This window comes from Hypomesus nipponensis, chromosome 1 (assembly GCF_054491055.1).
Source record: "Hypomesus nipponensis isolate SF chromosome 1, ASM5449105v1, whole genome shotgun sequence".
NCBI lineage: Eukaryota > Metazoa > Chordata > Actinopteri > Osmeriformes > Osmeridae > Hypomesus > Hypomesus nipponensis.
Window position 1 is genome coordinate 2,884,870 of NC_140361.1, and position 25,080 is coordinate 2,909,949.

At 45.6% G+C, this 25,080-nt stretch overlaps 2 protein-coding genes across 5 annotated transcripts in view; one reads left to right on the top strand and one right to left on the bottom strand.

Moving 5' to 3' along the window:
- abca1b (ATP-binding cassette, sub-family A (ABC1), member 1B) overlaps nt 1-2,173 on the bottom strand; it is a 36,500-nt gene extending 34,327 nt beyond the window's left edge. The window contains exons 1-2 of one of the 2 annotated variants that reach the window (XM_084699203.1): nt 2,029-2,173; nt 632-748 (exon numbers count right to left, since the gene is read on the bottom strand). In XM_084699203.1, the coding sequence (XP_084555329.1) occupies nt 632-697 (66 nt within the window). In that variant the 5' untranslated portion in view covers nt 698-748; nt 2,029-2,173. Of the gene's footprint in view, nt 1-631; nt 910-2,028 lie in introns of those variants that run through there. The other variant, XM_084699202.1, reaches the window with a different exon arrangement.
- slc44a1b (solute carrier family 44 member 1b) lies at nt 104-24,294 on the top strand. Of its 3 annotated transcripts, XM_084699276.1 has the most exons (17): nt 104-414; nt 651-792; nt 6,433-6,522; nt 7,066-7,208; nt 11,109-11,245; nt 12,435-12,528; nt 12,735-12,904; nt 13,671-13,760; nt 13,867-14,015; nt 14,106-14,292; nt 14,731-14,899; nt 16,433-16,589; nt 16,897-16,980; nt 17,178-17,315; nt 17,524-17,760; nt 19,015-19,113; nt 20,500-24,294. In XM_084699276.1, exons 2-17 carry the CDS (start codon nt 754-756, stop codon nt 20,521-20,523), a joined length of 2,007 nt encoding a protein of 668 aa, XP_084555402.1. In that variant the 5' UTR covers nt 104-414; nt 651-753; the 3' UTR covers nt 20,524-24,294. The 3 variants fall into 3 exon arrangements, with proteins under 3 accessions (XP_084555402.1, XP_084555339.1, XP_084555476.1); XM_084699213.1 differs by lacking the exons at nt 104-414; nt 651-792 and adding an exon at nt 4,211-4,708; XM_084699350.1 differs by lacking the exons at nt 104-414; nt 651-792 and adding an exon at nt 5,421-5,706.
- The last annotated feature ends 786 nt before the right edge of the window (nt 24,295-25,080 follow it).

A 25,080-nucleotide genomic window follows, 5' to 3' on the forward strand; every position in this document is an offset into this window, starting at 1 on the left:
GACTCATCCATAATGCATGCTCAAAAGATCGATACGACCAGCGCGGATACCGAAATAACAAATGCAACATTTTCAATCCCAGCCAGAGTGAGGTCATCTCTGTTTACGGAATGATCATGGGGTTACGGGTAGCTGTGAGGAGAGGGGGCTTGGTCGCCCACAAATCCACGACACAGACTTTCTGGAGAACAACGCAACAAGGGACACCAAGATAGCTGGCTGTTCTAGCCATGCTATACTATCACCGGATGTCTCTTGTCTTTCTGATAGCAGTGAATCTACCCACACACAAATTCAACCATGGGATGAAAAGGGTCATCTTTCAGCTAGTTAGTCAAAGCAGTTGTCATCTTATCAAGCATATACGTCTGTAAAGTGTATTTGCCGTTATGGAAATGGAAGCACTATTGTACAGTAAGTGTATCTATGGTACAAAAATGATTTGATTGGTACGCACCTTTCAGAATAAAAATTGATTAAAAAATGGCTCAGCATTAACTAACAGTTTATTTTAAAAGTTTAATGTTGTATCAAAGTGACATAAATCATATGAAAAAAAAAAAAAAAAAAACTTCATGGTGATTAATACTCAGTAAAAAAAAGAAAAAAACACAATAGGCCTACTCCTTACCGTTTGTCTTCTTCTGTAGGTAAAGTTCTTCCACAACAGCAAGCCCAGCTGAGTTGAGATGGACATCTCTACTCCAGGACTCTTTTCCTTCGAACGTCCTTCAGCTCCGGGTCTCAACTGAAATGACACGGGCTCCGGTGAGGCTGGGTAAAAAGGCATCGGTGAGTTCAGCCAGCACACAGCTCAAAGGTACAGGGTGAAAGGTCACATTATCAAGAGCTGACAAGATCACTTCTTATCCTCTCCCGGTCCTTCCAACGAGGACTGTAGGCTAATACACATGCGAGCTAGCGTCTCTCGACTTCATTAGGTGTCGCTTCCGAAGAAATGAGTGAAGAAATGAGCCGAGGTAGCGTGACTAGACTAGGACCGTGACGTTAAAAGAGGCCATTGACACTGACAACGAGGACAAAGACACTGGTCCTTTGATCTGATGCACGCTACAAATGGGAAATGTGTAAATTACAGCATGCGTTTGATTTATACGGCCGCGGTTGTTTTTTTATTTATTTCAATCAACATTGTTTCGAGAAAGCAAGGCCCTTTAGCCCTGTAAATGTAAGGTCATGATTAAATCAATCATGTTTATCAATTGATTAAATCATGAGACATCAGTACTTGCTCAATACTTAAACAGCATTAGACAGGCTATGAGTTTATACTCCAACCTTCATAGGCTGGCACTACTCGACCATTAAGCTCTAGATGAGATAATACTACACAAAAAGCACCGTTATGTTTAAAACCCATAATGGTTTAATAGAGAACTTTCTGTAAATCGTCACCTTCGATGAATTAAGAAAACGACGAACCAGCATGCTTTCCAAACACCTATATTGGCGCCTCCATCGGTGTTTGAAGGAACCACCGTTTTATATAAACTAGGTAGCCAACTTTACAGAAAATTCGCTATGTATTTAATATACAGACTACATTATTTTTATGAATAACCGATTGACGCCTTGTCTAAATCATATCAAATTGTATTTGTTCGAACTGTCAAAACTGTTTTAAACAAATTTAAACCCCATCTCAACACCCAATTATATTCTGCACACAACGATACGACTCATTAATTAGCAATGTCAAATTGTATTGTAATCTACACACCGATGCATGTGGTTTTGAAGTTCACTTTGATAATTGTTTCCCCTCCATCTTCAAAAAAGTCTAATCAATAACAAAATAATCTTCTTGTAAATGTAAACCTGGAGGCTACTTGATCATCATGTTGTCCAGTAAGCAAAACAAATAATAATCAATAGGCCTATAACTTGTAGCTACTTCAAAATGTAGTAGCAGTCAAATTCCGTTTTACACGAGGATTAAATAGGGATACAGGCGACGCTGCGAACAACGGGACAATGAATGGTATATCGTCTAAACTATTTTCTTACCTACTTTCCTTTGACACGAAATGCAGTCTCTTTGAACATGAATAATTTTTTCTTTCCAAGATTCGCCACACCTAGGCTACACTTTTGATGTTTCTTGGACTCCGCTTGTCACACAGGTAGCGCAGTCTCCACGGCGGAATCCTCCTCATCTGGATTTAGACAAGAATTTATAATATAGGGACAACATTTGGCTACATCCGCTGGGGGAACCGAGGTTACTTTCGGTCAAGAAGAATACAGTGGTTTAAAAGCCCCCCCGGTGGAGCACGTGCGGACTCAAAACAGCTCTTAAAGGGACATCTCTTGGTCTCCAGACCCCACACAGAAACATCTGGAACAAGAGACAGGCCACATATCCATGCACTTAGCCTATAGCGAAAATCTATCTAGTTTACACAGAATGGACACTACATCAAAAGTAGCCTACTTTAGGCCTATTTGGTAATTTATAGGATAGCCTAGTATTGTTGTGTTGTAATCTTACGAAATAAATGAAGTGGAAGCCTAGGCCTACATTCAAATTAATTAATAAATGCAAGTCCATGACACAACAAAAAGTAGGCTAGCCCTATGTATAATAAACAATAAAATGTCATTTCCAGATATTAATTGGCTCGGTTAACCCGAATCCTATAGCCTAACTTTTGTAATGACTTTACTCATCTTGAGTCATCAAAATGGGTCTACAGGGGAAATCACTTAATTTTGGCGAACTATCCCTTTAAGGATCAGAATTAATTTGATCCTCTGCTGTTGGGTATTGTAGTTCTTTGTTTTAAACAGAGTAAAATGTTCGAGTATAACCATTGAAAGATTGAGTGGCGAGGCATGGTCCCACTTTGTGGAAGACGCAGCGAACATCTAGATCGGTGCAACCGTGTGTCTATAGAGTAGATCTATATAGTATGCCTACATTTTTGAGTGTGTACATTTGTGGTTTCAAGATAGCCTACTTATCTGTCTGTGAAGTAACTATAGGTAAAATAAACTTTATTTCAATAAATTCATATTTGAAGCTTGTAAGCTGCATCATCAAGAGTAGGCTATCAGTGTTGACCTGTTCAATTAGCTCGCTCTTAAATCCTTTAAGCCGGCTGTCACGAATTCGTGACCGATCCAGTGAAAAGGTTTTTCTCGTCACCTTTCCAGGATTGTCTTCTGAAACAAATAGGTGAAAGGTAAAGTGACGTCATCAACCCAGAGGTCGGGGATTTCTCCTGTCCAAAATTTTTTTCTTCTTCTCTCTAAACTGCAATGTAAAGGAAAATAAATTGTGTAACAGATGTGTTGAATTGCAAGGCCCAATGCGCACAAATCTGATCATTTCTGAACACAGGCAATAAAATCGTAAGAGTTCCTTAAAAATGACGATGAACTCACCGCCAGTCAACGCTTGATGAAACATTGGGCCAATAACATTAAATTTGCCCACACGGCAAAAAATTACGATATTCAGCAACAGATGCAAAAGAGAGTTAAAGGCCAAATGCAATCTCTCCGATACATGCATGGCCGTTGACACAAACACATTTAGCTGACATAACTGGGTCAAAAGGCAAACTATATTTTTATTTTCTGGACAGATATTGACATGGGTGGTGACTGAGGATGGCTTTTCTGTAACATGTTCATCCAAGTAATACGATAACGTCACTATAGCTACTCAAAGGCTTCATTGTTCAACTCCCTAAAACATTCATTTTTAATTAAGACATTAGGCTTGAAGAATGTGTCAATATCTACACTTCAGAGCCGTCGTTCCCTTCAGCTCTCTGGCCTCGCCTGACATCTTACTCTTCTCAGAGTTGGTCGGCTACTAACTTCTCCGGCTTGCAATCTGTGACTGCCCTCTACTGGCCGAAACGACTAGCGCTAAGTTTTAGACTAGAATATAACAAAGACTCCTAACTGCTGATAACACAAAACGGAAGGATTTTATCATTATTATCCTCGACTAATCTTACACTTTTTTTCTGTATATGTTCTTTAAAGTAGCAAGGTGTCATAAACACAGTAATAATTTAGCCTACTGATTAGGGCCGGGCCTTGGGTTTGTGGGGCCCTAAACAAAAATAGTGTAGGGGCCCCTTTAAATTGCTTTAAAAAATAAAATAAATTCTGGGCCCCGCGACTGGTTCGGGGCCCTAAACAAATGTTAAGTTTGTTTATTGGGTTGGGCCGGCCCTGCTACTGATCACTGTTAGCCATGGAATCTCTCTCTCTCTCTCTCTCTCTCTCTCTAGCAAACAACAAAGTCAAGGTCAAGTCAAAGTGATTTATTGTCATGTGCACAACATAACACTAGGTCTTTTTGAACGATTACATTCTTGCGACATGGCATCAAACGACTAGGCCTATGTAGTGGCATCACATTTTAATTGAGTTTAACACACACCTACTGTAGGCTACGCAACACAAACAAATGCAGTACACACACACACACATACACACACACGTATACACACACACATATACACACACACAGTGTCATACACACACATGCTCACTCTCTCCCTGGTACAACTGAAAACAATGGAACAAAGATCCTCTCTTCCCTCGTACGGGCATCTCTGGTCCCGCTGAGCCTCACACAGCATGTTGGACAGCCCCGAAGATGGTCGAACAGAAGAGGCTGTCAAATCTGTCAACGAGCTCGCAACAAGTCAGGCTCCGGAAAAAGGTGGATCATTTTAACGACAGTTTTGAGCTAAGTCCAGACGATAAAAATAACCTTAGATATATTTTATTGAGCTTAATGAGTTTGATTTGTTGATTGGTTTGATGTTTGAATTGTCTCTGGCTTCTTTTCCAAATACTTTAATTGTGAAAACATAGGGTTAGATTCAAAGTTGTAGTTCCATAGACTAGCATTGTTGTTATTGTTATTGGAGTTCTTAATAGTTTACATAGGCCTAAATAAATAAGCTAACACGCCTTAAAAAAAATGAAAATGGAAAATGTAATCAAAGTGATGAGGTATTTAAACCTGATAAATATATATATAAGCCTACCTTTCAGCGAGGATCAAACCCCGTCGATATGCTATAGCCTGTTTGGGAAAGGCTACTATAGGCCTAGTTAAAGACTGCATTTTACTTGACGAAGGCCTAATTAACCTCAAGTTCCTTAAGTTAACTTTATAATAAATACAAATTGTAATGTATTATTTAAACCACACGATTGAAAGGTATAGTCCTATAATGAATAGGCTATAGGCTAGCAGCGCCAAAGCATCTGTTTAAAGTTGCGTTTTCAGTGAATTCCGATCAAGACACCGTAGGTTTGGATGTCGCGGGCCCCACCGAAGTCCCGCCATTCCCCCATCTGGTCGGGTACCAAATGCGCAGGCTCAATGAGATGGATGGATGCTACATCCCTTTTCCGGCAGCACCTGCACAATCCACCAGGAAGTGTGGCGCGATAAATCCTGAAGTATTAATCCCTTGTAGGCTACCTGGAGGAAGGAGACAGGAATTAGCATGCATTTCCCATGGGATTCGGTTATTGTACACCTTTTCTAATATACACATCGTTTAGTTCGGTGCTACGCAATTCATGCAGGGTAAACTCACACCGTCAACTCCCTGCAAGTTTGGGTTATTGTTTTCTTGTGGTGTAGCGTTGAGCTCTTCGCAAATCTAACCCTTGCCTGCAATGGGATGCTGCGGTAGTACAGAGGTAAGATAACGGTTTCCTCCACCCGAATGTGATTGCGTGTAGGCTACATTGTTGATACGTGCAGCAATTTTGTATTGACTATGTCAATTGTTACAATGATAATATGTTGCGAACGCAGTCATACAATAACAATTCATAGCTCCGTCGCCAGATTAGATAGTCTATCCTGAGACCATAGCCGACATCCGCGTAGGGGTTTGTATAATCCTATTATTTGTCCTATGAACCCGACAAGCAAACATATTTATTTATGTAGGCTAATATACCGGATAACTGAAACGGAGCAATTTGTAACCGTTTTGATGTTCTGCCTCCGATGTTTAGCACCCCTTAGCCCGCTATTTGCAAGCCCGCTGGTTGTCTATAGAGGCAACCATAAATAGCTCTTCGGTGCTGTTACATCTTGTAAACAAACCTCACCGCCTCTTATATCTGGGTGTAGGATTAGAATCGTTTTGTTTACAAAGAAAATCATTTCATGTCATAGTCTATACCACAATAACGTTCAACACCAAGGAGTAGCCCATGTGAAATAATTAAAATGTGAAATTGCGAGGGGTAAAGCTTATCTTAAAGAAAGCCTCGTTGCGGTAGGTAGGTAATGGGGCATAATGAGGGCTTTAAAAAGAGAAATTGGATAAATGATACAGGTATTCTGTATCATACCGTTTTTGTTATAAAAGGTTGTGAGTTGTGGTCTAAAACAATGTTCGTTTTCTTTTCTAGAGGACAAAGAGAGAATGGAAACCTTTAGAGGATCGAAGTTGCACGGATCTGCCGTGGTTTCTTTTGTTCACTGTGTTCTGCGTCGGCATGGTAAGCGAGAAATATGGGACAACCTATAACGATAACATATATCAAACATACACAAAATACATATCCAAACTATTGCCCTGGAATCACATCTGTGTGTACAAAATAATCTACACAACTAATTAGGACAAATAAACATGTCTGACCTCTTGTTTTACCCAACCAGTGGCACCTGTTTTGGTTTGCTAGTCTTTGTACCGTCTCAACCAGGGAGTCATCCTAGCATATAACTGGAACATCACCAATTTGTCCATACTTAAATGTCTCAAAGTGACACTACTTTTCATCTGAAGATATGATCACATAGCCCGACTTCCATTAACTGAGAGTCATGAATAGGCTACTTGGTGATTTGGGGTCAGTTTATGCTACCTTAAGCATTCAATTGATTGAATTCATTCATAACAACACTACCTTCCATTGTGGACGTAACTATTGGATGTGAATCCACTATGGTGGCGTGTGTCTGTGCAGTCCCCCCCTGGGTGAGTTGGACCCTGGTCCTGACGCCTCCTTGAAAGCTAAAGGCCTGTCCTCCCTCCTCAGGGAAGCATCTGTGGGTTCACCATCGTGTCTGGGGGAGCCTCACGCCTCGTCTTTGGGTATGACAGCTATGGGAACACGTGCGGCCAGCGCAACGAGCAGATCGAAGGAGTCCGGTTGAGCGGCCTCGATCAGACGGACAAAAAGTGAGTTTTTATTTCTGTCTCTTTCTCTCGCTCGCTCTCTGTCATATCAAGCTCTCTCTCGCTCTGTCATATCAAGGTCTCTCTCTCTCATATCAATCTCTCTCTCTCTCTCTCTCTCTCTCTCTTGTCAACCTATCTACCTTAGTGTTTATAGCTGGGTTTTGGAGTCTGTCATAGGTGCTGATCTGTGGGTAAATGTGAAGCCCTCTGTGACATTGCTTGTTAAAAGGACTGTGCAAATAAATGTTGATTTGGTTTGGCTTCACAGTGGTTTTCACTTTTTGAGGTTATGTGTTATGGTCATCAGCAACCAGTAGCCATTTATTCCACTAGGGTGCTGGTCAACGATGACACCGGGTGTAAAGTTATGATTACAATTGATGCCAGTGGCACATAGAATACTGCATCTCTAGTATTGTGTTAAACCTCATGCTCACAGGACCTTTTTTAACCGACAAATAAGAGGCCACAGTAACAGCGGTGTGGTCGTTCAGCAGACGTACAGGGGAGGATTTGGTCCTGAGACCTCTTGATCAGCAGTCAAACGCTCTTCCGCTGAGCTAAAGCCATTCACGTTACCTACATCAACTGCGCTCAACGGATGAATAGAACGCAAAGTCGAAGTCGGATTCAAGCCAAGGTGCCTGTGAATAATGAAAGACCTTGGATACTTTCTTGGATACTTTGCTAAGGACATGCAGACGAGGTAAACCAACTGACACACACTTGCTACTCTGTGTGGGTTCCCTGAGGTAGACAGGTATTCCCGTCTGGTGCATTTGCATATCCGGAAAAAGGTTCCCTCCACCTCCCTGTTAGATTTCCTAATGTGCGTTTAATGCTTGGCTAGTGCCACACACTGAAGTCACCACCCCCCTCTCATGCTAATTTATTTCTTCAGGTTGAGAGAGGAGTGAGAGGAGAGAAGAAAAGGGATTTTAAATTGAAAGTTCATGAGCTGTTTGGAGAGTCAGCTAAATGCGGTGTGGTCACATCAGACATTTCTCATCTTTTTTTAAATGACGTTTTCGGTCGTTGGTTTCTTGGAAGTGAATGTGTTTTCCCAGCTGTTATTTATACCAATGCAGCCTGGACATAATACCTGTCTCTCTGCTCTTGAGAGGAGGATGCAAACATGCTGATGTACCCAGCAGAGTGAAGCGAGACACTCATACAGCACATTGCTTGCCTGAACAGTACATAACACTCTCTATTTCTCCAGTCGGTCTCACAGGGTGGTGATCACATTTTAATGACAGATTCACTCCTCTTGCTAATAACTCTACGACGTATATACGCCATGTCTGTTCGGGTCTTCGCCCAGCGTGCATGAAGAGTGGCAGATGTATGTTCTTTCATCCACAGCAGTGTTTCCATAGGTGCTATGGATCTGTTGGGGTCACCAGGCTAGCTTCTCTGATTCATGAGCACCGCATTAGCAGGCAGTTATGTGGTCATTACTGCACTTTGACAGGTCTCACAAGGATTAACTATTAATGGCACACACACACACACACACACACACACACATTCTCGATCCTTGTGGATTAGCAGGTCGGTGCTGGTGGGTTTGTGTGTGGTTGGCGTAGTGTGTTTAAGGTTTCTTTACCAGTCAAGGCCCTACACACACACACACACCCTCTGTGGCTAGGAGAGGGTGTGAGGTATTGACTTCTAGGGTTTGCCGTGAGCACTCACCACCTGATGCTGAAGAATTCAACTGTCATGGGATTTAATTAAGGACTACAGAGCTGTCAATCCTCTCCCTTTCTCTACCTCCCATGGTCCTCTCTCTCTCTCTCTCTCTCTCTCTCTCTCTCTCTCTCTCTCTCTCTCTCTCTCTCTCTCTCTCTCTCTCTCTCTCTCTCTCTCTCTCTCTCTCTCTCTCTCTCTCTCTCTCTCTCTCTCTCTCTCTCTCTCTCTCTCTCCCCTAGTCCACTCACTTACTTTACCTCTCCAGATCCCCTCCTCCTTTTCCTTCCCACTCTCTTCAGCTGTCATTTGATGTATCTGCATTATCCGGTCATTAGGCAGCAGAATATAACTATGGTTAAAATACCCCTTTTGCCCTTCTATGAGGAAATCAGCAGTGTTCCCATGGTGTTCAGGGTGCCACTACTTCAGCTGAGACGAGGTTGTGCTTCAAACAGTCCAGACGGCTCAGTTTAAAGTAAGTCACTGGAGTAAGCTCCCAGCTCCCATGCCCCATGCTGTGAAGCCAGAGTCTGCTTCAGGGAAACAGGAGGGGTAAGGGCCAAGGGCTGACACAGAGACATTCCCTCCAGTCGCCCAGTCTGAGGGAGGCTGGTGTCACCACGACAACACGATCACCCAAAACCGAGTCTGGCTGGTTGATACTTGATATCTTAAAGTGACCCTACCATACCAAGAACATACCAGCAACATGCCAAGGGCATGCCAAACATACCAGGAACAAAATCATATGTGTATGAGTACTAGTGTAGTTGTCTGTATGGGTAGATGTGTTGTGTGTATGTTAGTGTTGGTGTAGGTGTGTATCGCAGTGTTGTGTGCGTGTGTGTGTGAGTGTAAATGCTAGTGTAGTTGTCTGTGTGGGTAGGTGTGTATATCGTTTTTATGTGTGGGTATGTATACGGTTGTGTAATATCAGATCTGCCAGCCCCGGGCGGTCCAGTATCAGGCACAGTGCTGCCCCCACTCCTCTCTCCCAGTAAAGATCTTCTCCTCCTTACTTCCTGTTTTCCCTTAAACTCCTCCCGTCTGGAACGAGAGCCGGACTTGTGATGTAGCGTGTCTGGATGCCGTTGTGGTGCTGGTCTGAGTGGCCTGTCTCTCTGCCAGGGCGTGTTCACCTGTGACCAAGGCAGACGGGTGGAAGGCTGTTTGTGAGGCTGTTTTGTCTATTGTCATCAGCAGTGGCAGTGATTCAGTGTGTCATCATGTAGACAGCTCTGTTCACTGCCTGCTCTGTGTCTTGTCTGCTAGACTGTATGTTACGGACACACGGGACAATGAGGTGTGTGTTTGTGCGTGCAGACCTGTGCTGGATGCATTTATCTGTTTGTGTGTCTGTGTGTTTGGCTCGTGTTTGTGTGGGTCTCGTATGTGCTTCATGTGTGTGTGTGTGTGTTTCATATGTGTGTGTGTGTGTGTGTTTCATATGTGTGTGTGTGTCTGCGTGTGTGTCAAACGTGGACGCACGTCTCCCTAAGTATATAAAATGAGGACAGGCTGATGGACCATTGTGAACAATTTGAAAAATGCTCTTGTTTCCTTCCCCTCTCCGCCTGCCAAGTCGGATGGGCGAGTTCCAACAACCTCCGCCAAAGTTTCCCGCCCACCACATGTTTTTTTTTGGCGTGTCTCAGTGAATGAGGTGTTGTGGTTCGGGAGAGCGATGGCGTTCCAGATCAGCAGACTGGCTCGACCAGGACCAGGTCTTGTGAGAGGCCTACGCTCTGGTTTTGTGCTGACTTTTCCCTCCTCGTTGCGTTCGGAAACAGTCTCTGCTTTATAGCTCTAGCTGAGTGGTTAGGGCACCTGACTGCGGGTCAATAGTTTGCCGTTTAAAATCCCTTCTTGTATTGTAAAAAGAAAGGCTGCTGATTTTCGCAAGTTACTTGACAGAGAAAGTTTCCAGATCACCGTCTAGACAAAAATGTGTTGAGTACCGTAGATATCATCCAGTTCCCGCCTGTTATGAATGGCAGGCGGTGTACCTGTCTTTTGAGATGTATAACTCAGTGACAGAACGTCTGATTGCAAAGGTCCCAGGTTTCCAGGTTCAAATCCCCATCTGTACATGGCTTTGGATGAAAGTGTCTGTAAATGAACAGGTTATCAGTGTTTCCCATGTTTGGCGTGGTCTGTGTTCCGTTCGCTGCTACTAGTGTGCTGTCTGTTTGTTTTGGTCTATAGGTATGTGTTCTTCCTGGATCCCTGTAACATCGACATAGTGCAGAGAAAGATCAAATCCATGGCCCTGTGTGTCTCTCTGTGTCCCTATGAAGAGATGAAGACCTACGACCACCTGAAGAGGTTTGCAATGCAAAATGGTGAGTGTAGCGTAAACCGCCGTAATTAGCTACCACTTAGCTATTATCTAGCTTAATATTACTTAGCTGTTACCTAGCCATTTGTATAAGACCTACCTAGTTATTACAATTAATGAGCTATTACTTTGATATTTTCTAGCTATTAATATTACTTAGTTAATGACATCACCTTGCTATTACTTCTCTTTTAGCCTTTAGCCAACAGTAAACAAAAACGCAACTACTTTTCCTGAAATTCTTATCTTTCATTCCAACAGTATATGAGATATATAAGTTAATAGTAGTGTACTAGAAGTATTGTTATAGAACTGAAGTTCAGTAAAGCAGAGATCATAAGGGAATGTCTCATTTTCAACAGTAGGACATTGCTACAGAGACTAACCCCTACGTCATGACAGTGAATCACTGACTGCCTTCCTCGGGGACGACAAATGCTTTCCACACAAAGAGTGACATGTCCGTGACCTGGCGTGCCATCGTCCCTTAATACTGTCCTTTCATTCACCACACACACACACAAACACACACACACAGAGAAATACACACACAGACATACACTTACTGTACACACAAACACACACACATTGTCAACACAGAGACACGCATACATTAACACACACACACATACATATTGTACACACACAGTAACACCCACACACACACACACAGTCTTGCTGTCTGGCTCTGAGGGCACCTTGGCACATGTGTAGAGCGAACTAAATTAACAAAGACACCATTAAGCCCGGTACCTCGCCTGACTGTATGGATGCCATTGTTTTGTGCCAGCCTAGCCCATCCTTCACCCCTGCCACCATGTCTACTGCCAGATGGACTGAGATGCGGATTGTAACTCACTGTACTCGGTTTGGCGCTCGTGGTTTCTGCAGATTACTGCTTTTTCACAGACATGGCGGGGTTTACATCAGAATACACCCAGAATACACATGACAGGCCTTCTCTCTCCCCCTGGCTTTCCAGTCTTTCTTAAACTGTCACTATCCAACAAAGCAGAAAAAGCAACAAACAAAAAATGATAAACATTATCATTTTTTTGATGAAGCAGATGCTTTTATTCAAAGCAACGTACAAAAAGCGTATTTGAATATCTTTTATTTTATTTTGTATTATTTTGTATTTTTTTTGCTATTGTTGTTCATTCTCCTCCTTCTGTCTGTGGTTTCTGTCTCAGGGTCTGAGCTGTGTTCCTATGAACTGGCCGGTCATAAATACCCAGGACATCCTGACAGATTCGACAAATGTCCTAAACTTCCAGTCCCACCCAGGTAGGAGGATCCCTGAATTGAAACGAACGCTCCTGTGTTCCCCATGATTAACACAATGGACTGTCCCAACCCCTATATTCCTCTGAGTTAGGGATACATTCCCTGCCCTGTCTCCCCCAACCACCCCACCACTTCCTGCCCCATCTCCCTGCGTACCTTACGTCGTGACCTTTGACCCTTGAGCCCTCCCTCTCATCCTATCACAGCAAAGCGTTGCCCGTGTTCAACCGCTGCACGCCAGTGGACATCTCCTGCTACGCCAAGTTTGCCGAGGCGGTGGTGACCTTCGTGAGTGACAACAGCATGCTGCACAGGCTGATCGCGGGCGTGATGGCCAGCAAGGAGATCATCGTGGGCCTCTGTCTGCTGGCGCTAGGTGATGACCTCATCAACATGCGCCTTCACTCAGAACCAGGATGGGGGATTCATGGGAGATTTTAAGGGGTTCCGTTCCAACAACAACAAAAAAACCTTTGTGCTCAACAATATTTACATTTACAGTTGGGGTGTATTTGAATGCAGTTTTGTTGTGAGAACCTGCATTGCATGATAATCCTCTTCAGTTGACTGAGTTGGCTGAGCTGTTACCTTTTTAAAGGAGCATCTGATATGAATGCTGTCGGGGCAGCTGTGGGACAGGCCTGGCTGGTCCTGCTCTCGTGCCTGTCTCTCCGGACGCCTCGGAGAGGTGTCAGCACATGCTGTAACGTCTGAAAATGCAGAGCTGAGGAGAAAATAAAGCAGAGTCATCACATCTCCGAGCTTCCCTCAGGCTGCGTGGCGCAGCAGTGTTTGTGTTTGGAGGGAAGGACAGACCCCGGGTCACTGACATGTTCTGGGAAGTCTGTTGAAGGGCTCGGGTGGTCTAGGTGATTTAGTGAAGCTGGTGTTGGTTTTAAGGTCAATATTTAGCTTTTGCTGTTTTTTTTGTTTTGTTTTTTACCTTTTTTTTATGATTATGGTGATCAGCTTACCTCTGCTTTCTTCTTCTCTGGGGGTCGAGTGTTCGAGTATTGATCTGTGTGTTTCTGTTTGCAATCGTTTGTATTAAGTTAAATAAGTGTAGAGACTGGTGTGCTCTTAGGAAGCTGATGGGGTGTGTGTTGCTGTGTGTAATGGTGCGTGTGTGTGTTGTGTTGCAGTTCTGTCCATGATCCTGATGGTTATCATCCGCTACATCTCTGCCGTGCTCGTCTGGATCCTCACCGCCCTTGTGGTGCTGGGCTCCCTGGGTGAGGTCACTTCCTGTCACCACCTCGTCCCTTCCTGTTCGGTTCAAGCTTGGCTTTCCCAGAGTTGTTTTCTTGTCTTGATCTGTCTCCGTGCTTCTGCCTTCAGCGGGCACCAGTGTTCTGTGGTGGCTGTACATCGACCACCGGTTAACGGCCAACAACACGTCCACCAAGGAGGACAAAGAGGAAGAAGAGGTGACCAGGGACAACGTCCAAGGTCTGCTGGTGTACGCCATCGCTGCCACCGTCTTCACCGTGAGTATACAGACACGCTGAGGGAGGATGCTAGGATCTGAAATCTGTAATCTGAATCCCCCCTGTACACCTCCCTCCCTCCCTCCCCAGGTGATCCTGCTGTTGCTGATGCTCTTCATGAGAAAGCGCGTGGCCCTCACCATCGCCCTGTTCCACGTGGCTGGGAAGGTGTTCATCCACCTGCCCCTGCTCACCCTGCAGCCCTTCTGCACCTTCCTGGCCCTGGTGGTCTTCTGGCTCTACTGGATCCTGGTGCTGCTCTTCCTTGGGACCACTGGTGAGGAGGACGGAGGCTGTGGGGTGGCGTGGAGGATGGGGGTGGGAGGGGAAATGGGGCCAGTGAGGGGGAGAACACAGGAGGAGGAAGGGGGTGGCGGATTCTCAGGAAGGTGGATAGAAAAGTATGAAAATGAGTGTGAAATAAGAGACAAAAAGAGGTGAGATGAACAAGAATCAAGAATAGACTAAAATCCGGAGGAGTGAAAGGAGAGCACACATGCAGTCCTACCAGGAACACAAACAGGATGTGGATTTACGGGGAGTTTTTAGAGGATTCAGTCCCTAAACAACCTGCCCTCAGGCTCACCGATTATTAAACTAACTAAAACTAAAAAAATTTTTTTAAAGCGTCACAGAACCCAAGTTACATTCATAGTACCACAGAACATCAAATATACATTCCAATCTCTGCTCCCCCCTCCCTCTCCCCCATCAGGGAACCCGATCCAGAACGAGGAGACGGGCCTTACAGAGTTCCGCCTGACGGGGGCGCTGCAGTACCTGACCTGGTACCACGCCGTGGGCCTCATCTGGATCAGCGAGTTCATCCTGGCCTGCCAGCAGATGACCGTGGCCGGGGCCGTGGTCACATACTACTTCACCAGGTACACTGCTAGCTACACTTCACTAGACACACTGCTAGCTACACTTCACTAGGTACACTGCTAGCTACACTTCACCAGGTACACTGCTAGCTACACTTTACCAGGTACACTGCTAGCTACACTTCACCAGACACACTGCTAGCTACACTTCACTAGACACACTGCTAGCTACACTTCACCAGGTACTGCTAGCTACACTTCACTAGGTACACACTAGCTACACTTCACTAGACAGACTGCTAGCTACACTTCACTAGACACACTGCTAGCTACACTTCACCAGGTACTGCTAGCTACACTTCACTAGACACACTGCTAGCTACACTTCACTAGACACACTGCTAGCTACACTTCACTAGACACACTGCTAGCTACACTTCACTAGACACACTGCTAGCTACACTTCACTAGACACACTGCTAGCTACACTTCACTAGACACACTGCTAGCTACACTTCACTAGACACACTGCTAGCTACACTTCACTAGACACACTGCTAGCTACACTTCACTAGACACACTACTAACTACACTTCACCAGGTACACTGCTAGCTACACTTCACCAGACACACTGCTAGCTACACTTCACTAGACACACTGCTAGCTACACTTCACCAGGTACTGCTAGCTACACTTCACTAGGTACACACTAGCTACACTTCACTAGACAGACTGCTAGCTACACTTCACTAGACACACTGCTAGCTACACTTCACCAGGTACTGCTAGCTACACTTCACTAGACACACTGCTAGCTACACTTCACTAGACACACTGCTAGCTACACTTCACTAGACACACTGCTAGCTACACTTCACTAGACACACTGCTAGCTACACTTCACTAGACACACTGCTAGCTACACTTCACTAGACACACTGCTAGCTACACTTCACTAGACACACTACTAACTACACTTCACTAGACACACTACTAACTACACTTCACCAGGTACACTGCTAGCTACACTTCACCAGGTACACTGCTAGCTACACTTCACCAGGTACACTGCTAGCTACACTTCACTAGACAGACTGCTAGCTACACTTCACCAGACACACTGCTAGCTACACTTCACTAGACACACTGCTAGCTACACTTCACTAGACACACTGCTAGCTACACTTCACCAGGTACTGCTAGCTACACTTCACTAGGTACACACTAGCTACACTTCACTAGACAGACTGCTAGTTACACTTCACTAGACACACTGCTAGCTACACTTCACTAGACACACTACTAGCTACACTTCACCAGGTACACTGCTAGCTACACTTCACCAGGTACTGCTAGCTACACTTCACTAGACACACTGCTAGCTACATTTCACATACTACTTTACTAGGTAGACTGCTAGATCTTTACTGCACATGACATGCAATGCAACGTATAGACGTATGTACCGTATCTACCAATTCCACCTCTTCCTCTATGGACTGTCTTTTCTCTGGCCCCTCTCTCTTCACCTCCTGCCTTCTCCCTCTTGGCTCCTCCCCTGCCTCCTCCCTCTCCCTTGGCCCCGCCCCCAGGGATAAGGGCCGCCTCCCGGTCACGCCCATCCTGTCCTCGGTGCTGCGCCTGGTGAGGTACCACCTTGGCACGGTGGCCAAAGGCTCCTTCATCATCACCCTGGTGAAGATCCCTCGCCTCCTCCTCATGTACATCCACAACCAGCTCAAAGGAAAGGTACTGTAACCAGACCAGTGTGGCCCCCTAACCAGGACAGAGTGGTCCCCTAACCAGGGCAGAGTGGCCCCCTAACCAGGGCAGAGTGGCCCCCTAACCAGGGTAGAGTGGCCCCTTAACCAGGGCAGTGTGGCCCCCTAACCAGGGCAGTGTGGCCCCTTAACCAGGGCAGTGTGGCCCCTTAACCAGGGCAGTGTGGCCCCTTAACCAGGGCAGTGTGGCCCCCTAACCAGGGCAGAGTGGCCCCTTAGCTGTCAAGAGCTCCTCCCAGTTCTCCCTCTCTTACCCTCTCTGTTTCTCCTCTCAGGAGAACGCTTGTGCTCGCTGCATGCTGAAGACCTGCATCTGCTGTCTGTGGTGCCTGGAGAAGTGCCTCAACTATCTTAATCAGGTACAGTCTTCTCTCTCTGTCCGTCACCTGGGAGGGGAGGAGAGAGGAGGGGAGGAGAGGACGGAAGGGGAGGGGAGAAGCGACAGGACACATTTTAAGTGCTGCTGAAGATTGAAAGATTCTCAAGCTGGTCTGTGGGAACACCAGTCTCTACATGTATTTATTTGTTGACTTGAATGTGGGTCTTGTTCCTGTAGAACGCGTACGCGGCCACAGCCATCAACAGCACCAGTTTCTGCACATCTGCTCGCGATGCCTTCGTCATCCTGGTGGAGAATGCCCTGCGGGTGGCGGCCATCAACGCCGTGGGCGACTTCGTTCTCTTCCTGGGCAAGGTGAGGAGCGCGCTGGTCGTGTGGCTAGGAAGCTGGTCATGTGACAAGGATGCTGGTCATGTGGGCATAAAAGCTCAATAACTCGTGTGAAATGCTGGGTCAGCATTCGTGTCGAATGTAAAAAAATAAATAATAATAATACTAATAAAATCTAAAATGATACGTAGAACATCCATAATGGTAACGACTGTCCCCGTGACCCCGCCAGGTCCTGATCGTGACGTCCACGGCCTTCGCTGGCGTGCTGCTGCTGAACTACCAGCGGGACTACGCAGAGTGGGTGCTGCCCCTCATCATCGTGTGTCTGTTCTCCTTCCTGGTGGCCCACTGCTTCCTGTCCATCTTCGAGATCGTGGTGGACGTGCTCTTCCTGTGCTTCGCCATCGACACCAAGTACAACGACGGCACGCCGGGGAGGGAGTTCTACATGGACAAGGCCCTGATGGTGAGGGGGGAGGGTTAGAGGGAGGTAGGGAGGGTGGAGGGTTAGAGGGAGGGGTGGAGGGTGGAGGGAGGGTTGGAGGGTTATAGGGAGGGGTGGAGGGTGGAGGGAGGGGTGGAGGGTTATAGGGAGGGGTGGAGGGTGGAGGGAGGTAGGGAGGGTGGAGGGAGGGGTGGAGGGTTAGAGGGAGGGGTGGAGGGAGGGGTGGAGGGTTAGAGGGAGGGTGGAGGGAGGGGTGAAGGGTTAGAGGGAGGGGTGGAGGGAAGTAGGTAGGGTGGAGGGTTAGAGGGAGGGAAGTAGGTAGGGTGGAGGGAGGGGTGGAGGGTTAGAGGGAGGGGTGGAGGGGTGAAGGGAGTTCTACATGGACAAGGTCCTGATGGTGAGGCTGGAGGGTTAGAGGGAGGGTAAAGGGTGGAGGGTGGGAGGGAGTTCTACATGGACAAGGCCCTGATGGTGAGGTGCTGACTGCCTGTATATCTGTCTCTTTGTTCCCCCTTTCTCTCTCTCTGCCTGTCTTTATCTATTTATATGTGTTTATCTCTATCCATCTAACTTATTTATTTCTTCTTTGCATCTCTGCCTCTGCTAGTCTGGCTGCTGCCTGCATGCTTCCAAAACTCCCAAGGACGGTCAAACGAGTCTGACAGTCTTTTCTCTTGGAACGTCAGATGTTCCCTTCAGATACGCTGTCAGCTAAGGCGGGGTGTGGGGGTGAGGAGGTGGAGGGTGAGGGAGTGAGGGGGTGAGGAGGTGGAGGGTGAGGGAGTGAGGGGGTGAGGAGGTGGAGGGTGAGGGACTGTGGGGGTGAGGAGGTGGAGGGTGAGGGAGTGAGGAGGTGGAGGGTGAGGGACTGAGGGGGTGAGGAGGTGGAGGGTGAGGGACTGAGGGGGTGAGGAGGTGGAGGGTGAGGGGGTGAGGGGGGAGATATGCAGATATGTGGAGCGTCTTGTTTGATCTGGCTCACTACCATGAGCATCTTTAGTGGGATCTGGGCTCAGACAGGCTCACGCTGAGCTGTTATCTGCCTCCGTGTTAAAAACCCACAAACTTCAAAGATAGTCTTGGCGTTGAGATGATAGAAAGGAGAAAAAAAATATTGAATGAATTGAGCCTGTTCTTCACGTTTTTCAGTCTTTTTAAATGTGGTGAATGCAGTCCTGCTCCTCTCCACCTGGACCACCCGTCCCCCCTCAGCCAGAGCCACGCCCCAGCTGCATTGTGTTGTGGTCTGTAACTGCTCTCTACCGCCCCCTGCAGGAGTTTGTGGAGAACAGCAGGAAGCTGGAGCGCGTGGTGGAGCGTGGGAGGAGCCGGCCCAAAGAGGTGGTATCGGAGGGGGCGGAGATGAAACCCATGGTGAGTGACAGCGGAGGGGGCGGGGCCGGGGAGGCGGGCGCCGGCGTGGGCTTGGACGGAGGCGGCGGGGAGTGGGACGACCAGCAGGGGTTCCACGTGTGCTACCTGATGGTGGGCGTCCTGGTGGACTGGGCCCTGTCGGAGCCCAGCGCCCTGGTCCTCTGCCTGACCGAGGACATGGTCATCTTCCTGTGCGTGTACCTGCCCACCTCCACGCTCTTCCTGTTCGCCACCCTCCTCCAAGAACCCGGCCCCGCGCCTGCCTCGCCCAGCGCCTCCGTCTCCGCATGCCAACCCTCCCCCCGAAGCACGCCGCCAGACGCATGCTAGCGCATGCTAACACCGCGCAGTCACCGCGCAGTCACCGCGCAGTCACCGCGCAGTCACCGCGCAGTCACCGCGCAGTCACCACTCCACTAGCGAAACTGCTTTCAGCATTTTTCATTTCACTTCCTTTTGTGTTTTTGGTTTTGGGGCTTTTTAATGACTGCTTTTTATTTTTACTTTTTATTTGTTTGTTTTTTCACTGTTACTTCCCGACTATCTTGAACCGCGAACTGTGACCCCTTTGTGTATAGGGTGCGTTTCTTCTCTTCCAGCCTTATCATCACCATGGTGCTTTTAGGATGAGAGGGGGCTGTGTCTAGTGATGCAGATAATAAGCTGTCAGACTGGTGGGGGGGGGGGGGGTAGGGGGGGGGGGGTAGGGGCCCCCCGTCCTTGAGGCGCCGGCCACAAACATCAACAGAGCCAGGGGCCAATAGGTGGAGAGCTATGACTCATCTCGTCTGCCTTCCAAGCATGCAGCTGCATTACACAAAGTGGTGCATGAGCTGGAGTTACCACGGTGACTAGGGGGCACCATGGCACAGCTGTTCTGTTCCCTTGGACGTTTAGCCATCCTGTTGAATCAGAGAGAGTGAAAGCGATGAGCTGCATGTTTGGTGATGTATATAAGGCTAGACACAGTATGTCTACAGTCCCAGTTTTCCCAGACTGGTAATTGTGAAATTGTATGAAAGACTAGATGACGACTGTAGAACTGCAGAATCAGGAAGCTAACAAGCGTCAAGCGAAGGATCAGATTGATGTTTTCGAGGGAAACGACAGTGAACTCAAGGATGGGACTGTGTTTTCCCTTACCTGCCTCTCTCAAAGAACATTCAGTCTTTTGGTTTCAAGATAGATCGGACACTAACCTCTTCACTGCTCCACTGCATGGCTTCCGCATCCATCTCCTTCTACATTAACTTCATCTAACTGCATCCGAGAGCAATTTCCAACTCATCTTTTTCACTCATCCTATCCTTTCATCCAGAGACTGTCAGTGACTGCATGAGCTGCTGTGAACAGATTAATGAGACGTGAATAACTTTGCTTTTCCAGGCTCCAGGAACAAGTTCAGCTTGACCAAAATCACCAAATGGGACTTTTTAAAAAGACATTCCAAAATGTTTATTTTTACCAATGTGTAACATGTTTACTATGGTTTCACTCAAGGGAATACAATATTTTAATAAGAAATTGTAAAAAAATAAAATAACGATGAAGCACTTTATATTGAAGCGCTGCATATTTTAAAAGGCTGATGCATTTTTCGTAGGGATGTCCTTTTTTATAAGACTAAAAGTAAACGGTTGCCATTTAGTCAAACACAGTACTAAAAAGTCACTTTTGGTTAACGTTTTGGCATAGCGAGTTAGCTTTTTCTCTGATCTCGGCTACTGCTGAGTCAGCTCACTCATCTGTCATGCGACTATGAAGCACTTAGATGTGTGTTTTTTAATCAACCACTGAACTTGAGTATGAAAACACTCACTTTGAATTGTTGTTCAGTCATGAAGGAGTGTTTCGCAACTGAACTGTGTTTCTATTAGAATGAGTGTTGATAATTCTTTTTTTTTTTTCAGCTTTCTTTCATTCTCTTTTTATCTGATTATCTTCGTTGACAGCTGTTGATTTTCTGTAAACAAAACAAACAAGGCCCAGTCATGTTAGAGGGATGGTTACGGTGGCAGTGTGAGAATCGGGGTCTCAGCAGGGCTCTCCTTAGTGGCCCCTCAGATCTGAAAGGACTGTGATGGGGACAAGGTAGCAGCAGGCCAAGACTGGCTCCAGCTGCCTGGTTAGCTACATGGACCGGGCCTTGTTGCTCAGACCCATCCACTCCCTTCAGATCTTCACAGGGCCATGGAGAACGCACCCTCATGTTGGGTGGGGAAGGATGGACGGAGGTTAGAGGTGGAACTTTGATTGGTTGACCATGAGTCGCTGACAGGAAGTGCTCAGTAGAGCTGGATAGTGTGAGCCTTGTCTTAAGCACCGAGACGATGGATCCGTTTAGTGCCGTGGTACAGGTGATCGATACTCCAGTCTCCATTAATGCAACTCCTCTGTCCTGATTGGGATTGATTGACATCTAACCTGGTTTGAAAGGCGCAGTGAGATGTTAGTTCTTTCTTTCCCCGGTGTCCGAACTCTCCGACACACTCTCTGCCCTCAGAACGTCAATGAATGAACTGGCATCTCCACTTTTCAGAAAGAAAACCCATCTAAATAAGTGAATAACATTTAATAATAAAAGTGAAAATGATTTAATCGGAAAGACATCCACATAATTAACTTACTAAAATATCAGATCTGTGTTCCTGTGTACGGTTGCTTTAGTGCAGGGTAGTGTAACTGCTCCTTGGGAAACACTTTGCTCTCAATTTTCATCCCAACCCTAATCCAGCACACCTGATTCTTATAATTAGCTGGTTCATAAGCTATATAACTGGGGTTGGAGTGTAACCCTACAGGAGGGTAGATCTCCAGGGGCAGGGTTGGAGTGTAACCCTACAGGAGGGTAGATCTCCAGGAGCAGGGTTGCAGTGTAACCCTACAGGAGGGTAGATCTCCAGGGGCAGGGTTGGAGTGTAACCCTACAGGAGGGTAGATCTCCAGGGGCAGTCCGACTCCAGTGAATGGATGGTGAAAGCAGCACAACACCGTGAGCGCCACAGTTGTTATGAGTGCTGAGTCGATGTGTCATTAGAGGAAGTCATGCAGAACTTGGTGGACTCGTGGAGATGCCAGAAGATAGCGCAGTGAGCAATAACATAACTCTGTCGGTATTAACTGCTACAAATAAGTCTTCCTACATGCGTTTTCATTTTGTCTAGACGATTTCTACTGATGTAGTGTGTCTAGTTTGTTTGGCGAGGGTGGAGTGTGTGTGTGTGTGTGTGTGTGTGTGTGTGGGGGGGGGGTTGTAGCAAGATAGCATCTCTTGGTGTTAGTCCCTGCTCACCACTTCAGCACCTCTTGAATTGAAGGCATGAATTGGGTTGTTGTAAGCCTTAAAGAAAGCCCCCATTTTTTTTTTCAGCTGTTAAATGTATGTCTGTTAAGCCCATAAAGGGCCAATTACCAGAGCGACTGAAGAACATTATCCCTATTTTTCCTTTCTCTTTTCTTTGTTTTACTAGAAAGAGAAGGTACTACATTTTGTTTTTTTTGTGTTAAGAGGTTCAGAATGGTACGAATGGGTCATTAAGATGTATGCAGTTGTTTTCGTAATGAAAGTTTTAACAATATGTTGTAAAGACTGAATAAGTATCCTGTGTGTTATGATGTTGTGATGTGACGAGGTCGGGTGTTACCGTGAGCGGGACGGCTGTGACTGTTGTCATGACAACCTTTCATCATCGGTCTCTCTCTGCAGGGGTGAAAAAAACATCCACAAAACATCGTGTGTTTAGATACAGGAAGACGAACTAGACTGTCCGGGGACCTCTCTCCGGAAATACACTAGACCGTACACTAAGAATTAGCTATGAAATATTAAGAGCATGTGTGTTGAAAATGGTCAAACTGAACTCATTGCCACAAGATTCTAAATGCGCAAAGCATGTTAGGACTGCACTACTAATATGGTGTTTCTTTCAACATCGAGATAAATTTCACATATGTAAATAAATAAAACAAGTTTAACATGTCTTAGCTTGGTCAGTCAGTATGATATAGAAATTCTATTTAATGTTTAAGCAAGAAACGTTCCTTGTGAGCATACTGGAAAAAATATATAAACCACTGTAAGCACACTCAGTGAATTCATAATGGACATATAGGCTACTGAACAAACCGTATTAAGTTAACTGAAAACTGTGTAACTCAATTAAGAGTCCGTTACAGAAGACCAAGATTATTCAAGATTATTGACATTTCCATTCCAGAATGACTGGGCCCTTTCTACTCACGTCTCTTGAATCTGTTGAGATTAGAACGTAATCAGATGGACCAGTCGCTCGCGGTCTGGAGGAAATGCATTTTTTCACTTTTGAAATTTTTTATTGAGTGAAAAGGTTGATACGCGCGTCCGATGAGGAACGCACCGCACGGACAGAAACCGACATGGATTTTGAACAGATGCGGGTGAAGTAGGTGGAAAGGACCCAAGGCGACAACTCTTTTTTTATTTTATTTTTTATCGACTGTACAGAGAACTCCGCCACTCACAAACCACGCCGTTCTGTTTGCCAAACTCTACAGGTACCTAATCCAAGGACGATTCAACACGCTATCGCACGCCGAAACAACGCTGTGCAAACGTGCGGTTTCGTGTCTGTCATTTTTCATCTATATTTTTCGACAGCTGTAACAGCAAGGTGCTCTAGAAACAGCTGCAACACTTAAGGTCTGCTTCGTTCGCTTCCGTTAATAAGAGGCAGAAAGCCCTACTCAAAAAGTATTGTAAAGCCAGTAGCCACTCAAAACAAAGGACCGTAGACGACTTGCATGTTTTTAGAATGCATATCTCCTGCTCTTTGAATGGAGACCCATCTTTGTAGGGTGTGAATATATAATGGCATTAGATCCACGTGACTTAACACAGAACTAACAGATAGAACAATAGCTTTACTCAGCCACAGTTTTTTGAGATATGAGTCAGCATTCTTTTAGTTGTTGGAAACTGTCCGTTTATTCTTGTCCTAAGTGAATGGGCAAGTAACTGAGATTTGACGAAGTCCAAGCAAACATCAGCTGAACTTTCTGGTAACAAAAACGTTTTGATTAATTTTCTCTGCAGTAACAGTTGTTTGTAATACTGGACAACGTTTTGATTTTTTTATATATATATTTATTATTTCTTATGTATATTTGTTTGTTTTTTAAGTAATAAAATTGAAAATTTGTGAACTTTCTGTATACTGTCGTCAATATAAAATGTGCTTTTCACAGAGGGGTTTAGACTACTTACAGACGTAACAGCGTGCCAAAAAAACTTACAAGAGATATTTAAAAACTGCGCTAACATTTGTTTAAAGGAAATGTACACAACATAGCTATAGAGAAAATATACTGTATATGGTGATGCAGTACTACATCCTGGTGCCTTTTATAACTGAGTCAAAACCTAACTATTTGAAATACAAACTGAAATATAGCCTACCCTCTGTGCAATAGTATAGAAAACAATAAGTGCATAATATGTATAATCTTTGGTATGTTTGTTTTTTACACAGCAAATGTCAGTGATATTTATCAGTGTTAATTTAACACCAGGAAGGTTCATTTTACTCATTGAGTCTTAATATCATCCCATAATAAGATAGACCTTTTCAGTTTGACTGCCAATCAAGAGGTTGCAGGTTAAACACCCTGTGCTGTATGTTACTTTGGATAAAAGTGTCTGCTATTTATATTTAAGTCAAAAACACTCTGAATTTGCTGTGTACAATTGATAACGATCCATTTAAATTGTCTTCAGCTTTAGGGTTGAATGAAATGCAATGGTGACTTTCAAATAGGTGAAACAACCGTTACTCAACATCACATGTGAAAACGATACACTTGGTCTTGTCCTCCAGAATACACTACCATGACAAATTCTGTACCACCAATGCCTACCTACCCCCTAGCATCCTTACACAACAGAGGCCCGCAATCATCTCCAGCAGCACCCCTCCTGTTTCAGCGTTAGAA

Bases quoted from the DNA above. Each gene is read 5' to 3' on its own strand.
- slc44a1b (XM_084699213.1), top strand. From the start codon at position 4,643: ATGGTCGAACAGAAGAGGCTGTCAAATCTGTCAACGAGCTCGCAACAA. The intron at 12,529-12,734 runs GTAGGAGGATCC...ATCCTATCACAG, and splicing joins AAACTTCCAGTCCCACCCAG to CAAAGCGTTGCCCGTGTTCA. The intron at 16,590-16,896 runs GTACTGTAACCA...TTCTCCTCTCAG, and splicing joins ACAACCAGCTCAAAGGAAAG to GAGAACGCTTGTGCTCGCTG.